We start from the raw sequence: 16,572 nt of genomic DNA, 5'->3' as shown, positions 1-16,572 counted from the left end.
TTGTAATCCCAGCACTTTGGGAGGAGGTGGGCAGGTCATCTGAGGTCAGGAGTTTGAGACTAGCCTGATCAACATGGCAAAACCCAGTCTCTACTAAAAATACAAAAATTAGCCAGGTGCCGTGGCGCATGCCTGTAATCCCAGCTACTCAGAAGGCTGAGGCAGAAGAATCGTTTGAACCTGGGAGGTGGAGGTTGCAGTGAGCTGAGATAGTGCTGTTGCACTCCAGCCTGGGCAATAAGAGTGAAACTGTGTCTTAAAAAATGAGAAAACAACAACACAAAAAGTGCCTCGTTCTTAAAGATTAGCCTAAAAATCAAGCATTATCACTGTAGTATAGTATAAAAAACAGACACAGACACAGACTTACTGGGTCTCTGGAGACAAAAACTGGCAGACAAACCAAAGGAGCCTTCATCTCATAAAAATGCAACCATTTATTGACATCTTCATCAGAGTTCAAGGGGCAGGAAGAAAATTCTGCGGGCTACAACAAAAGATAATTACATAGGTAAACATACTGAATGTTACTAAGAATTAAAAATTTTTAAAAATATATTTTATTCACTTATTTATTTTTTATTTTTATTTTTTGTGAGATAGAGTCTGGCTCTGATCACCCAGGCTGGAGTGCAGTGGGGTGATCACGGTGGGCCTGGAAAAGACACCACAAGTTTCCAGTCTGGTCTGTGGGATTGGCAGCTGGGCCCCCAGCCTTCAGGCCCTCTCTGGCCTGAAGGTGGGGCCTCACCGGAAACCCGACCCCTTCTGTCCAGGAATCTGTCTGCCTCCTGCTGCCATTCACGGAATCCAGGCTGTAGGTGCCAAAGGGTGCCTGAAGCCCAGTGCCGAGCTGCCCTCAGCCCCCGCTGTTTCCCTTCTCTGCTTGTGTCAGCACCCAAAACCCAGAGGGGGCTGGGGCGGCAGGGGGCTGGTGTGTCAGCACTACCGTGAGCGTGTGCACACTTGGCTGGGCTATGACAACATCAGGGCTCGGCCTGACTTTGCTCCTGGATTGCAGCCGGAGCTGCCAGCAGGGAGAAGCCAGGCAATGGGAGCAGGCATTTCCAAGCCTGCAAGAGCAGTGGGGGTCTTGCTAGACCCTCAAGAGTACAGGAATGCCTGGGTCTGTAGCCACAGTTTGTGCAGCTACAGCTTCGTGGAGAAGGTAGGGCTCCTGCCTGCTCCGTGGAGCAGGAGACCCAGGTCTATAGCTGCGGGTTTGAGCAGCTACAGCTGCACTTGGGAAGGTAGGACTCCTGCCTGCTCTGGAGCCTGACAACACAGGGATGCCAGGGACCACAGCCATGGCTTGGACAGCTGCAGTGGCACCAAGGGAGCTCCCATGCCAACTCAGAAGGGGTGGGACTCCCACTTGTCCCCAGCTTCCACTGGCTCCGTGGAGTGTGCAGCCCCAGCCGTGTCTCCCTGCTGCAGCCACTTCAGTCTGCCTGCTGCTGCCATCATCACTATGGTGACCAGGCTGGTTTTGAATTCCTAGCCTCCAGCAGTCCTCCCACCTGGGCCTCTCAAAGTACTTGGATTACAGGCATGAGTCGCTGTGTGGGCCTGGAATTTATCTTTATCTTAAAAACAAATATATTCAAAATTAAGTTTTAATATATTAACATGGATAAAGACATTATCTTGGCAGGTGTGGTAGCTCACACCTGTAATCCCAGCACTTTGGGAGGCTGAGGTGGGTGGATCACCTGAGGTCAGGAGTTCGAGATCAGCCTGATCAACATGGTGAAACCCCATCTCTACTAAAAAATACTAGATTAGCTGGGCATGGTGGTGAATGACTGTAATCCCAGCTACTCTGGGGGCTAAGCAGGAGAATCACTTGAACCCAGGAGGTGGAGGTTGCGGTGAGCTGAGATCACGCCATTGCACTCCAGCCTGGGCAACAATAGCAAAACTCCGTCTCAAAAAAAAAAAAAGAAAAATACATTATCTCACAATCTGATTTACAATATTATCACTTAAATTTTAAAGTAATACAATCATAGTAAAAAGGATTTGTTTACAGTGTCTTTTAATGTAGAATTCCCAACATATACTTTACAATCCTAAGATCTGGCTGGGCACAGTGTCTTAACATCTGTAATCCCAGCACCTTGGGAGGCCGAGGCCAGTGGATCACCCGAGGTCGGTAGTTGGAGACCAGTCTGGCCAACATGGCAAAACCATGTCTCTACTAAAACTACAAAACGAGCCTGGCGTGGTGGTGTATGCCTATAATCTCAGTCACTCGGAAGGCTGAGGCAGGAGAATTCCTTGAATCTGGGAGGCAGAGGTTGCAGTGAGCCAAGATTGTGCCACTGCACTCCAGCCTGGGCAACAGAGTGAGGCTTCATTCATTCATTCATTCATTCATTTATTGAGGCTCCGTTTGAAAAAAACAATCCTAAGATCTTAAGCATGTGTACATACACAAACTCCTTCATGCATGTATTCACATGTGGCCTCTTACCATAATGTGAGACTTCACTTTTCCCTTCTGAATTATGAAAGTACCTCCCATTCCTATAGGCTTATTTCCATAATGTTTTTCCAGGGTCTGTCTCATACAAGTCACAAAGTTAAGTGGTCCAGTTCTTCTTTTGGCTTTCACCTCAATTACCTATAGAGGAAATAAAGATGCATACCATTGATTATGCTGCAAAATAACTACCTAAGTAAAACATTATATAATTTAATGCTATCAAGCAAATATTCTGTTCTTTGCTTAGAGCCCCCAGATCTGAGTTTAGACGTCACAACCCAGTGAGTCTTGATCAATCATATATATATGTATATAAACACACACACACACACACACACAAACACACACATGCATATGTATCAGTTGTATGTAATTTACTGATAAGTCTTAAGCATGCTTTCTTCAACTGAGAAACTGAGAGTTACAGACGAGTCCTACACTGAACTCTAGAGACTCTTAACATACATGTCAAGGCAGTAAAAGGTTGAGAATTACCTGCTTTAAAGGATTAACCTTTGGTAAGTGGGGGTGAGGAGAAAACGATTACATTTTCTCACTTCCCTTAAAATTCTGTACTGTGTTATCTCCCCAACTCGGAAGTTAAGTATTTTCACTTCCCAATCTCGTATCTCAAAGTAGCTGAAGAGGCTATCTCCACTTACAAAACAGGAGAGTCTTCACAAAAGCTAACAGTGAAATCATCTTTTGTGTACTAACAGGAAGTAAATATGAAGTAAGGCATTAATTTTCCTTACTTTCTTCTTGCTGTAAGTTTTTGCTACCACCATTTCTATCTAGAGCATGTGTGATTTGTCAGAAAGGAGCAAATAACCTATTTACTACCTATAAGTGAGCATTATTTATTTTAGCTGTGTGTGGTTCATGTAGATGACTAACTCACTCCCCAAATTAATATTCTATTATCTTTTGGTTCTCAGAAGGTCTTGCTTACTAAGTGTTATTCTTTTTTTTTTTTTTTGAGACAGGTCTTGCTGTCACCCAGGTAGGAGTGCAGTGGCATGATCACAGCTCATTGCAGCCTCAAACACCTGGGTACAAGGGGTCCTTTTGCCTCAGTCTCTTGAGTAGCTAGGACTACAGGCATGTATCGCCACACCTGGCTAATTAAAAAAAAAATCGTTTAGAGACAGGGTCTTGCTATGCTGCCCAGGGTGGTCTGAAACTGCTAGCCTTAAGTAATCCTCCAGCTTTGGCCTCTCAAAGCGCTGGAATTATAGGCATGAGCCACTGTACTAGCTGTATTATTCTTTTTTTTTTTTTTCTTTTTGAGACAGAATCTTCCTCTGTTGCCCAGACTGGAATGCAATGGTGCCATCTTGGCTCACTGCAACTTCCATCTCCCAGGTTCAAGCGATTCTCCTACCTCAGCCTCCCAAGTAGCTGGGACTACAGGAGTGTGCCACCATGCCTGCCAATTTTTGTATTTTTAGTAGAGATGGGGTTTCACCATGTTGGCCAGACTGGTCTCAAACTCTTGACCTCAGGGAATCCATCCATCTCGACCTCCCAAAGTGCTGGAATTACAGGCGTGAGCCACTGTGTCCAACCTCCAGCTGTATTATTCTTAACCTTAGTTTTAAAGATAACTTTTGCTCTGCATGTAGTACTCTCTCAATCTTTCATTACTGGGTTAAAGAGCTTTGACTTAAGAAGCTCTAATTTTCTTTTTCTTTTCTTTTTTTTTTTCTTGAGATAGAGTCTCACTCACTGGCCCAGACTGGAGTACAGTGGCACAATCTCAGCTCACCACAACCTCCGCCTTCTGGGTCTGAGTGATTCTCTCACCTCAGCCTCTTGAGTAGCTGGGAATACAGGCACACACCACCACACCCTATTAATTTTTGTATTTTTTGGTACAGATAGGGTTTCACCATGTTGGCCAGGCTGGTCTTGAACTCCTGACCTCAAGTTATCCATCTACCTTGGCCTCCCAAAGTGAGAAGCTCTAATTTTCTTAGCAAAACCATATTTAGGGTAGTAATAGTTCAAATTTTTAGCTATCTGAGAACATTTAGAGAATATTGCATTTTTATGGACAAAATCACCTTGCCAGGTTGCCCCTCACTGGCAAAAAGATTAGCCAGTAATGCACACTCAAAATCATGACGTTTCTCACGGTATTTCTCCAGTAGGCACCCTCCATCTGCAGAGTTCACATGGGCAAAGTAACTTCCATTCACAGGAGGCTTGTGTTCACTTTCTGTCTGAATAACTGGCATAAACTGAAAAGAAAGTAAGGTAATTAGTCAATCTTTATATCTCTGCAATAAGAATATCTTGAATAATGTCACAAAACATTTAATCCTTTTAAGACATTTTAGTTCAAGTCCTAATAAGAGAACATAAAATATGCAATATTTAATTTTAGACATAAAAAACTTGAAAAACATTTTATAAGATATTTATAGGCTGGGTGCAGTGACTCATGCCTGTCATTCCAGCACTTTGGGAGGCCAAGGTGGGCAGATCATGAGGCCAACATGGTGAAACCCCATCTCTACAAAAAACACAAAAATTAGCTGGGTATGGTGGTGCACACCTGTAGTTCTAGCTATTCGGGAGGCTGAGGTAGAATTGCTTGAACCCAGTAGGCGGAGGTTGCAGTGAGCTGAGATCATGAAACTGCACTCCAGCCTGGAGACAGAGTGAGACTCTGTCTCAAAAAAAAAAAAATGTATAGTATTTCTTACAGTGTATCTATAACTTACATTAAATATCTTATTTTAACTTTTAAACTTTTTTTGTTTTTTTTTAATTTTATTTATTTATTAATTATTTTTATTTTTTGCAAGAGCAGTATTCATAGGATAAACAAATAGCAAATGTACAGCCTTGGCTCCCCAAACTCCACAATCTGGATCATCTTCCAGCAGTCAGCTCAGACCAGGGTCAAAGGATGTGACATCAACAGTTTCTGGTTTCAGAACAAGTTCTACTACTGTCAAACGACCCTCCATACTTCCTCAAAGGCTGTGGTAAGTTTTGCGCAGGTGAGGGCAGCAGAAAGAGGATAGTTGCTGATGGACACCATCTTCTCTGTATACTCCACACTGACCTTACCATAGGCAAAGGCCCCCACCACAAAAAAAATAGGATCACCGCTGGGCACTAGCTCACGCAGATCACTGACAACCAGGATGGAAAAAGAAGTGCCAACTTTCATACATCCAACTGGTAAGTGATCTGATACTGGATTCTTAATTACCTTCAAAAGCTTCTGGGGGCCATCAGTGGCTCGAACACTGAGCTTGTGTAAAAGCTGAACCATTAGGCCACAAAAGCGGTCAAAGGTTCTAGGAATTCGGGTCTGGGGGTTCACTTCAATCAGAACATTCTTCTGTGTGTGGATATAAACCTGCAGCAAGCCAGCTCAGTTCAGGGGACCATCCATCAGCATCAGCAAGCTCTGGTGGGCTATGTCTGGCCGCACTTCCCCGGTGTCCTGTCCATTCTTCAACAATGTAGACTTGTGCTTATCACAGGTAAGTAGCTCATATGTCTTCCCTACCTTGACTGTCTCCAGACTGGCCCCTTCCAGTACCACAATAAGCCTACGGCCTCCCATCTTGTTTCCTGCCCCGACTTGGGGCCGCTTGGGGGCCACAGCATCCCAGTCCTCTGCCTGCTCCCCACCGCTTCGCTCATGAGGCTTGAATCCACCACTGGGTGTGGCCATCTTGCAACCCATTTTTTCTTTTTAACTTTTAAACTTTTTTTCCTAACTTGAATGCTAGGCAAATTGTATTAATGTTTCTGCAAAGAACTTGTAGGACTACTAATAGTCATATCTGAAGAAGTTATGAGAGAATGAGCAGACTGAAGTCTTCTATTGATGAGATTCAAAGTATTTTCTTTTTCTGTTTTTTTTTTTTTAAGAGACAGGGTTTCTCCATGTTGGTCAGGTTGGTTTCAAACTCCTGACCTCAGGTGATCCGCCCACCTCAGTATCCCAAATTGCTGGGATTACAGGCGTGAGCCACCGTGCCCATCTAGAAACAGTAATATTTTCATATGTAATAATATATACTAGTAATCACTATTAACTTTTATAAAGAACCATCATACTATTCTGATAGTTTCCTACTATTTGGTCTGGAAGAGGGAGTTGACCAGATCACTATTATTCCATTCATCTTCTGATCCAAAGCTGCCTGCATACCCAAAGCAAAGATTTATAGAGAAGCTAGGAATCCTGTAAGAATATAAGTATTTTATAATCCAAACCTTCAGCAGAATAGCCTAGGACCCTGCATTTATTTAAGGCTGAACCTATAACCTAAGAAAATCTAAAACTGTAAGTTAGTACTCATTACAGTTAGACCAGTTGGAGTGTGTGCTATACCACAAATCTATATCAAGTAGTATTAAATCTGCAGAGAGATTTACAATTCAGTCAGAAAGTAGGATTTTTGGCACTAAAAGCAAAAAGACAAATCAAATGTCAAATCAGTAAAGTAAAATAATTATCTTATATATGCTGACCTCAGAATTGAACCCGAGAGTTTGAAATGGACCTGCTCCTGCTCCAAGAATAAATGCTCCAGGTAGCTTGATTTCTTTTGCAATTTTATTCAGATCATAAACCTATAGAAGTGGAAAAAATATTATTTAAATTATAACTTGACCTAGTCTATGGTTTATCTTTTATTACCGGTCCATTAGCACTTCCTTGCCAATTGAGCAACAGGTCTTCTAATAATAAACAGGGTAATCAATCCAACTTCTACAATCTTCAAGTGAACATGCAGAGTAAAAGTACTTACTTTTTTTTGGTTTACAAGAGGCAATAAGTAAGGCACACCTCCTACTTCTGCAATTCTAGTTTTCCCACAGATGCCTTAAAAAAGAAAAAAACACAAGCCATCTTAAAAATAGGCAAACATCTAATTTAATAATAAAATGTGAGAAGACATGAATTTAATTTATTAACAGTACGTAACTTCTCCATTCTCATAGAGTTTTACCAATATTCAGGGACTGGAAAATATAAGTAGCTAGAACCCCTGTCCTATTTTAACTACCTGTGTCTCTAATATCATCATAACCAAGCATGGCTTCTATAGTCAGTGGCATAAAGACAACACAAGGCAAGGGCAAGGGTTAGAACTGGGGCCAAAAGTTTGGATTGGGTGAGGTTTGCAGAATGTCTTTAATGCCTTATTTCTTTAAAAAAATGTATTTTTTTTTGGTTAAAATTGTTTTTTGTTTTTTAATTTAAAATATTTTGCTCTGATAGAATATAAATTCTTAGGCCAGACGCAATGGCTCATACCTGTAATCCCAGCACTTTCGGAGGCTGAGGCGGGAGTATCACTTGAGATCAGGAGTTTGAGACGAGCCTGGCCAACATGGCAAAACCCAGTCTCTCCCAAGAACACAAAAATTAGCTGGGTGTGGTGGCGTGCACCTGTAGTTCTAGCTGCCTAGGAGGCTGAGGCAGGAGAATTGCTTAAACCTGGGAGGTGGAGGTGGTGGGCCGGAGGCGAGATTGCACCACTGCACTCCAGCCTGGGCAACAGAGTGAGACCATCTTAAAAAACAAAACAAGCTGGGCGTGGTGGCTCATGCCTGTAATCCCAGCACTTTGGGAGGCTGAGGCAGGTAGATCACCTAAAGTCAGGAGTTCAAGACCAGCCTGGTCAACATGATGAAACCCAGTCTCTACTAAAAATACAAAAATTAGCCAGGTGTCATGGTGCACACCTGTAATCCCATCTACTCGGGAGGCTGAGGCAGGAGGATCACTTGAACTTGGGTGGGGGCAGACGTTGCAGTGAGCCAAGATCACGCCACTGCACTCCAGCCTGGGCAACAGAGTGACTCTGTCTCAGAAAACGAAATGAAACAAAACAACCCAGAGAGATCTAGGTGAGACATACAAATTTCAAAGTTGTATTCAGGTAGTAATTAAAACCATAAGAGTAGATTTTTAAAAAAACCAGATAGGTTATTAAAAATAAGAAAAGGCTAAGGAAATAATTCTGGAAAGCATCAACATTTAAAAGCCTATTAAAAAGAAAAAGGAATCAAGAAAAGTATGGAAGAAAGGAGGAAGGAAAGGTACCAAGGAAGAAGAGGTGAAACAATGATAGACGAGATAGAACCTAGGGGAGAATGTCAGGCAGCAATGGCCAAGCAGTATGAAATATACAGAGAGGTGAAATAATACTAGTAAAACATTTTAAGGTCATTGGTGGTCTTAGCAAGACCAGTTCATGCAGAAAATGTCGAACACACCACCACACCCAGATAATTTTTTTTTAAAGTAGAGATGGGGTTTTACCATGTTGGCCAGGCTGGTCTTGAACACCTAACTACGTTTATGAAAGATCATACATACACATATTAGACACATATCTGCCTTCTAGTATTGCAACTTAAAGACTCACAAATTATTGACCGGAAAACACTTTTTAAAAGTATAACTCTGCATGACAGAATTAAAACTAATAATTTTGGCCAGGTGTGGTAGCTCACACCTGTCATCCCAGCACTTTGGGAGGCTGAGGTGGGTTGATCACTTGAGGTCGGGAGTTCGAGACCAGCCTGACCAACATGATGAAACCCAGTCTCTACTAAAAATACAAAAATTAGCCAGGCATCATGGTGCACGCCTGTAATCCCAGCTACTTGGGAGGCTGATGTATGGGAATCGCTTGAACCCAGGAGGCAGAGGTTGCAGTGAGCCAAGATCACACCACTGTACTCCATAATCCAGCCTGGGTGACAGAGCAAGACTCCATCTCAAAAAAAAAAAAAAAAGAAAAAAGAAAAAAGATTAACGATTTTTTTTCTTCTTTCTTGTATTCTTCTGTTTCCTGACCTTGATTTAATTTTAATTAATTACTTAATTAGCAGGGGAAATATTATTACTCTCATATTTAAAAAAAACTATAAAAAAGTATTATGCTAAATGCTTTCAAGAAGTTAAAAGAAATTGCCATATGGTACACAAGCCTTCTAGAATTTACAGCTCTACTTAAAATCAAAGATTGTTTAAGCTGGAAAGACTTCCAGAGAACATTCAATTCAAATCTCCCCATGTATCTCAAAGTCAGATATGTTTTTTTTTTTTTTTTTTTTTTTTGAGACAGAGTTTCGCTCTCGTTACCCAGGCTGGAGTGCAATGGCGCGATCTCGGCTCACCGCAACCTCCGCCTCCTGGGTTCAGGCAATTCTCCTGCCTCAGCCTCCTGAGTAGCTGGGATTACAGGCACGCGCCACCATGCTCAGCTAATTTTTTTTGTATTAGTAGAGACGGGGTTTCACAATGTTGACCAGGATGGTCTCGATCTCTTGACCTCGTGATCCACCCGCCTCGGCCTCCCAAAGTGCTGGGATTACAGGCTTGAGCCACCGCGCCCGGCCCAAAGTCAGATATGTTAAGGCAGAACTAGAGGCCAGAATTTCTATGCAAACTCCTTTTTAGCAAATATATCAATTACATAATAAAAAGAACACTTTGAGTGTTTATCCTCAAACTCCTCAGGGAGAAGGTTAGACTTTGGAAACAGACAGACTTGCATTCGAATCCTGATTATGATGTACACTGAGCTTACCTAGCCTCTCTAAGCTTCAGTTTTCTCATCTATAAACCAGGGTTACTACTCATCTTGCAGTGTTATTGTAAAAACTAAAACATCAAATAATTATCTATCACACTGACAAATTATTTTATTCTGCTAATACTAATTTCCCTTCCTTCTCACTTCGAACAGTGGACGCCCACTTGGCAAATTTGTTGAAGGGTTAGTTTTGATAGATTATTCAAATACAAGGTTTTAGGATCCCCTGTGGTCTTGAATAAACAAAATCATAAAAATTAAAATCAGTTTCCATAATAGTCTGAGCAATTAAAAGCAAAACTCTCATGTGATATAAAGAATTTTAACCTGTTGGATATGTATTCTATATTCTGTGAAGGTTATATAAGTGCATAAAACACAATCTTTTTCCATAAGAGTATGAAATGAAATTTAATCAATATCAGAAGAGTGAGCACAAAAACTTAGCACAATTTAGCCTAAATATTGTGAGTGACAATATCCTTTATTTGTAGATAATTTAAGATGTCCTTAAAAATAATTCTAGTTTCAAAAAAGGATTACAACTAAACAACGAAAGCTAATTGCAAAAACTGCTTACCTTTTACAGGAAAGGTAAAGGGTTCCTTAGTCAAATCAGGGCAATCAACTACAGAGACCTGGACATCAGCAAAGTTATCTTTTAACCCCATCTGCATAACTAATAAAGACAAGGAATAAGATTATTTAACCTCATGTAAAAACTTGGCTACCACATATCTAAAGTGCCCTCAACACACTTCCCACCTCAACTCGTATAATAAAAAAGAAGGGGAAAATGGTCTTATTAATGAATATAATTAGACATCAGACATAATCACAAGGTATAATGTAGACTAAAATACATGAATACTTCATCTACAGTGATTTCCAATTGTTGAAGATAAACAGACTGCACTTGTGTGAGGGTGAGGATTACCTTCGTTTTTGAAAAAAGATTCCAAAAACCAACTGAAATGCAAACATTTAAACTTTTTAAAAAGTAAGCAATCACACGTAACAACTTCAATGAAGGTAACAGATAAAATGTTGAGCAAAGCAGCCAGACACAAAAGACTATATACAATATTACTTCACCTTATGCATCTCAAAAACAGGCAATGGATCAAGGCTGATTGGGAAGGTGTGCAAAGGAGTCTTCTGGGATGTCGGAAATATTTTACATTTTGATCTGGATAGAAGTTACATGGGTGTAAACACTGATAACATTCATCAAGCTGTACCCTCAAAATTAGGGTATTTTACTGTAGATAGTTATACCTCAATAACAGCGTAAAAAAGCACAGGTGTCTCAAAGTTATTAACGTAAGACCAATGTATTTCCCCCCGCTTCTCTTTTATTTGTAGAGACCAGGTCTTGCTATATTGCCCAGCCGGTCTCGAACTCCTGGTATCAGTGATCTGCCTTGGGTCTCCCAAAGTGCAGGGGGATTACAATGAGCCATCACACCCAGCCTCAATGTATTTTTTTTTTTTTTTTTTTGAGACAGAGTCCCACTCTGATAGCCTCATCCTGTCACCCAGACTGGAGTGCACAGGTACCCAGCATGATCTTGGCTCACTCAGCCTTGATCTCCAGGCTCAAGAAATCCTCCCACCTCAACTTCCACGGTAGCTGGAACTACAGGCGGGTGCAACCAGGCTTGGCAAATTTTTGTATTTTTTGTAAAAATGGGGTTTTTGCCTTGTTTCCCAGGCTGCTCTCAAACTCCTGGGCTCAAGAGATCTGCCCACCTTGACTTCCCAAAGTGCTGGAATTACAGATGTGAGCCACTGCTTCAGCCAGTGTACTTTTAAGGATTAAAAGTTCTGACGAAATTTCTTTTTTTTTTTGAGACTGAGGCTTGCAGTGTTGCCTGGGCTGAAGTGCAGTGGCGTGATCTTGGCTCACTGTAACCTCTGCCTCCCGGGTTCAATCAATTCTTGTGCCTAAGACTCCTAAGTAGCTGAAATTACAGGCACACACCACCATGCCTAGCTAATTTTTGTACTTTTAGTAGAGATAGGGTTTCACCATGTTGGCCGGGCTGCTCTTGAACTCCTGACCTCAAGAGATCTGTCCAACTTGGCCTCCCAAAGTGCTGAGATTACAGGCATGAGCCACTGCGCCCAGCCACAAAATTTCTATTTTTACTAAACATATCTTGCACATATAGAAGGAAAATAGAAACAAACACAAAAGTGAAAACAGGTTCTAGAAAAGTAATCAAAAAATTTGGCCAAGCATGGTGGCTCATGCCTGTAATCTCAACACTTAAGGTGGCCAAGGCAGGAAGATCAAGTGAGGCCAGGAGTTCAAGAGCATCCTGGGCAGTATAGCAAGATCCTGTGTCTACAAAAAGAAAAAAGAAAAAGAAAAAGAAAAAATTCCCAGCTGCTCTGTCATATCAGGAAAGACAGAGTGATGAAGAAATATAGGCCAAAGAATACAGATTGTTTACCAGCTACCACTCAGTCAGGATGAGAAAAAGGTTATAAGAGGAAAAGTCACAACAAAGCAAAAATGAGTCTACTTCTTGACTTCAATCGCATCAGAATGACAGATGAACTACCAGAACAACACATTTTGAGAAACGAGGGAAGGTTCTAGAGCTTCCATTAGAACAGAACCTATAGGTTGTCAAATAAAGGTTGCTATTCTGACAGACTTTACAGCTTTGGATTAGTACTATTCCTGGCTTCATTCTGTGTACTGTTTCTATTTTCCTTTTTTTTGTTTTAACCTATCTTCCCTCCTAATTTATCTTTGGAAACTGCCTTAAATACTTGTTTGAACAAGGTGAAATACATAAACATATACACAGAAATCAAAGCAAGTCCACTGGCAGGCTGTCATTATCAGTGGGGGAGGGGAAGCATATTGGGAACACGATTAACATACAAGAGTAGATTATATGTTTAAAGAATAGTGTAAGTGAAAAAAGTTAAAGCAAAATTGTGCGACTCTGGGCATCACACATACTTAAGTCTTGGATTACTAGTCATTTTCATCTTGTAAAGTTGGTATCAATAATCTATAAGTGAAAGAAAAAAGAATTTATAAATTATAAATTTAGTTTTTTTGGAGGAACAGAATTTTGGACTTTTTCAATAAAAATGGAGAAGATGCTGAAATGGAAAATGAATTCTGTACCAAAAGTATTATTTTGATAGATATAGGTAAGTAGTAAGATATAGATAGATCTTAGAATCTTTTTTTTTTTTTTAAATAGAGTCGAGGTTTCACTATGTTGGTCATGCTGGTCTTGAAATCGTGACCTCAGGTAATCCACCCACTTCAGCCTCCCAAAGTGCTGGGATTATAGGCGTGAGCCACTGCACCTAGCGTGATGTTAGAATCTTTTTAAAAGAATTTTCTCTTGAGATAATTTTTAAAAATCCAAAGTTAATATTGTTTTTACCTCCAGCAAGCTCTTCTAGACTTGGCACATGAAAGGAAAACTCAACACAAGCCATTTTCTTTCTTCTTTAGGTATCTGGTTGGACAAATAGAGCTACTCTTGGTTAATTATCACGAGAGTCCAGTCCACAGTGCACGAAGTATGAACAGCTTCTGTTCTGGAAATGAACATTAAGCATTCAAACATATAAAAAGAACAAAACGGCATTTAGGTTCTATCTTCACAAAAGGGCAAACGCAGCTTCTAGCATTTAATATTCGAAGTGAGAAACAGACAAGTGACCTTTTAATACTTATACTTTATTTTAATTTAAAATTTAAAACTAATTTTTCTTTTCTTCTTCTATTTTTTAATTATTATTGGAGAACTCCTAAGTCTCAATAATTTTTCTTTTATCTTTTTTTTTGAGATGGAGTCTCGTTCTGTTGTCCAGGCTGGAGTGCAATGGCAAGATCTTGGCTCACTGCAACCTCTGCCTCCCGGGTTCAGGCAATTCTCCTGCCTCAGCCTCCCGAGTAGCTGGGACTATAGGCCCATGCCACCATGCCCAGCTAATTTTTTATATTTTTTAGTAGAGACAGGGCTTCACCACGTTAGCCAGGATGGTCTTGATCTCCTGACCTTGTGATCTGCCTACCTACCTCAGCCTCTCAAAGTGCTAGGATTATAGGCGTGAGGCACTGCGCCCAGCCTAAAACGATTTTTTTTAATAGAAACAGGGTCTCGCTATGTTGCCCAGGCTGGTCCTGAATTCCTGGCCTTACGTGATCCTCCCGCCTCCACCTCCCAAAATGCTGTGATTACAAGTGTGAGCCACTGCTCCTGGCTGATTCACTTTTTTTTAAAAGCATGTATCTGGAGTGAACATCCAATTTTCTAACGGTTAGTCTAAGGAATACAGGTCTTGAAGCAAAAGGTACTTTTTAGGGGTTTGTGGATAAGTGTTTAAATGGTTGCAGATAATAGTATACAGGACTCTCAAGTATTTCTATAATAGGTATTTGTGTTTCTACTCTACATTTGACATTTAGGCCAAAAATTAAATGAGTTCCTCAGACTATCACTTTTTCAAAATAAAATTTAAATTATGAATAGAAATGGAAACTTTTATGGAACGGATTAGCCTTTGAAATTCAAATTTTTATTTTCATTTACAAATAAACATATTTTCTTGGTTCAATCTGATTAACCAATTATAATTTGTTATTTAAAAGTATGCTTTTCTATCATTGCAACTAAAAAATAAATAAAAATATGCTAAGTCTACTTTATAACAAGTAGGTACACATATACAGAGATTAGTATCTTACCTCAAGTGTTCAGTGATGAAGTATGCAAGCAGGAGGAGATAAAATGAAGTCAGGGAAAAATATAAGTAATATGAGGTAGGCAGGTATCCCACTTCAGGCCAGTCACAACAGGGAACACAGACAAGACTCTTAAGGGTGTTTCTAAGAGTACTGCTGGAGTTCTCGTTAAAACTGTTAATAGAACACTTCATTAATCTGAATGGCCTCTGCCCTTAACTTGCTTATTCAGCAAGTGAAAGGTGATCCTCAGCCGTTTGAAATATTCTTCCAAAATTTTTTTTCTAATTTTCCAGCAATTCATAGGTTGCTTAGAAACTGGGATTCTAGTTCTGGTACTTTCCAACAACATATCCTCTATAACCATTCTATTGCATACATTTATGATGTTATATTTGCCTTAGTACTTTATCAAATACCAGCTGTTACTGTTCGTGATTTAATAGATGCAATCTGATCTCCCAAATAAAATAAATGTAACTGTTTATAAAGGATCTCAAATTTTATATAATCATACTTAAATATCTTTTTTTTTTTTTTTTTTTTTTTTTAAAGACGGGGTTTCACCATGTTGGTTAGGCTGGTCTTGAACTCCCAACCTCAGGTGATCCGCCCGCCTTGGCCTCCAAAGTGCTTGGATTACAGGCATGAGCCATCATGTCCGGCCCATACTTAAATATCTTAAACATAGTTTTGGGTTGAATAATTTATAATTGTTCAGGAATGAGACAGTTTCTTTCTTTTAAATAATTTCAGATTGACAGACGCTACATACAAATAATTACTGTATATTCTTCACCCATATTTCCCAAATGTTAACATTTTATCACATTCTTTATCAGGCAACCATTGGGTAATAACTTATTTATGAATATGTCAAAATCTGCACAATGAATAGTATATTCATTTATAATGATGATAATAAAACACTTTTGGTGGCAGTAGGGATAAAAACACAAGTTAAAATTCAAATGTAATCTTAATTTTATTCCCTTACTATCTCTTTACTTTAGTAAAAAAGTAGGTCACTTGTTTGTTTGTTTATGTCCCTATCAAAATAGAAACAAAGTCCAATCCTGGGAGGATGTAGCTTGAGTAACTGGTTTAGAAATGTACTTATTAGAGATACTTTCTGACCAAGATAACTTGATTAAAAAAAAAAAAAGAAATGTACTTATTAGGGGTACTTATTAGGGGTTTGTGGATAAGTGTCTAAATGTATATAGGACTTAAGTATTTCCATAATAGATATTTGTGCTTCCTACTCTATATTTGACATTTAGGCCAAAAATTAAATGAGTTCCTTAGACTATCACTTTTTCATAATAAAATTTAAATTATGAAGACCCATCCAAAAGTTAAATTATAAAGGCCTGTCCAATCCTAAAATGATGTGAACTTCAGGCAGGCTGATAGCACAGCAGGCAGTGTGGTAGCATGTGTACGTGTGTGTTTATGTGTGTGTTGAAGGTGTGGAGAACGTTAGAGTCGGAGCTGAGAAAGGAGTTAGGTTCTCACATAAACTCCAGGAGCACAGCCTGGAGCCAGATGGAGGCAAACAATATTTTCCTGCCTAATTGGTGGGAGTCGATGGCCCAAAAATAGGGTATACAAGGGACATGGAGCTGCAGAGCTAACACCTGGAGGGGTAGACCAACTATCCCAACTAAACTGATTACCATTTGAGTGCACACTATATACCAGACACCAGTAGACACTATGCAGACATTCTCTCAAAACTTCACAAGCATGACAGGTTGTGAGACAGGTTG

The 16,572-nt window shown here is 40.1% G+C and overlaps 1 protein-coding gene and 1 pseudogene across 11 annotated transcripts in view; both read right to left on the bottom strand.

Moving 5' to 3' along the window:
* The window catches only part of CUNH11orf54 (chromosome unknown C11orf54 homolog), a 35,656-nt gene that overhangs the window by 17,661 nt on the left and 1,423 nt on the right, over positions 1–16,572 (bottom strand). For 5 of the 11 annotated variants that reach the window (XR_010338388.1, XR_010338389.1, XR_010338387.1 and 2 more), the window contains exons 2-8: positions 13,494–13,650; positions 10,655–10,753; positions 7,273–7,346; positions 6,992–7,093; positions 4,555–4,731; positions 2,477–2,626; positions 371–487 (exon numbers count right to left, since the gene is read on the bottom strand). Coding sequence is in view for 8 of the 11 variants with exons in the window: in XM_064365415.1 (XP_064221485.1) it covers positions 371–487; positions 2,477–2,626; positions 4,555–4,731; positions 6,992–7,093; positions 7,273–7,346; positions 10,655–10,753; positions 13,494–13,548 (774 nt within the window). In the remaining 3 variants the exon portion in view is untranslated. Of the gene's footprint in view, positions 1–370; positions 488–2,476; positions 2,627–4,554; positions 4,732–6,991; positions 7,094–7,272; positions 7,347–10,654; positions 10,754–13,493; positions 13,651–14,803; positions 15,309–16,572 lie in introns of those variants that run through there. The other 6 variants (XM_064365409.1, XM_064365411.1, XM_064365412.1 and 3 more) reach the window with 6 other exon arrangements.
* LOC105711917 (ribosomal RNA small subunit methyltransferase NEP1-like) lies at positions 4,946–6,978 on the bottom strand (annotated as a pseudogene).

This window comes from Aotus nancymaae, unplaced genomic scaffold, assembly GCF_030222135.1.
Source record: "Aotus nancymaae isolate 86718 unplaced genomic scaffold, 86718_ANA_hifiasm-v0.15.2.pri h1tg000059l, whole genome shotgun sequence".
Lineage (NCBI taxonomy): Eukaryota > Metazoa > Chordata > Mammalia > Primates > Aotidae > Aotus > Aotus nancymaae.
Note: the sequence above shows the minus strand (reverse complement) of the source record. Positions and strands in the feature narration are given on the sequence as shown.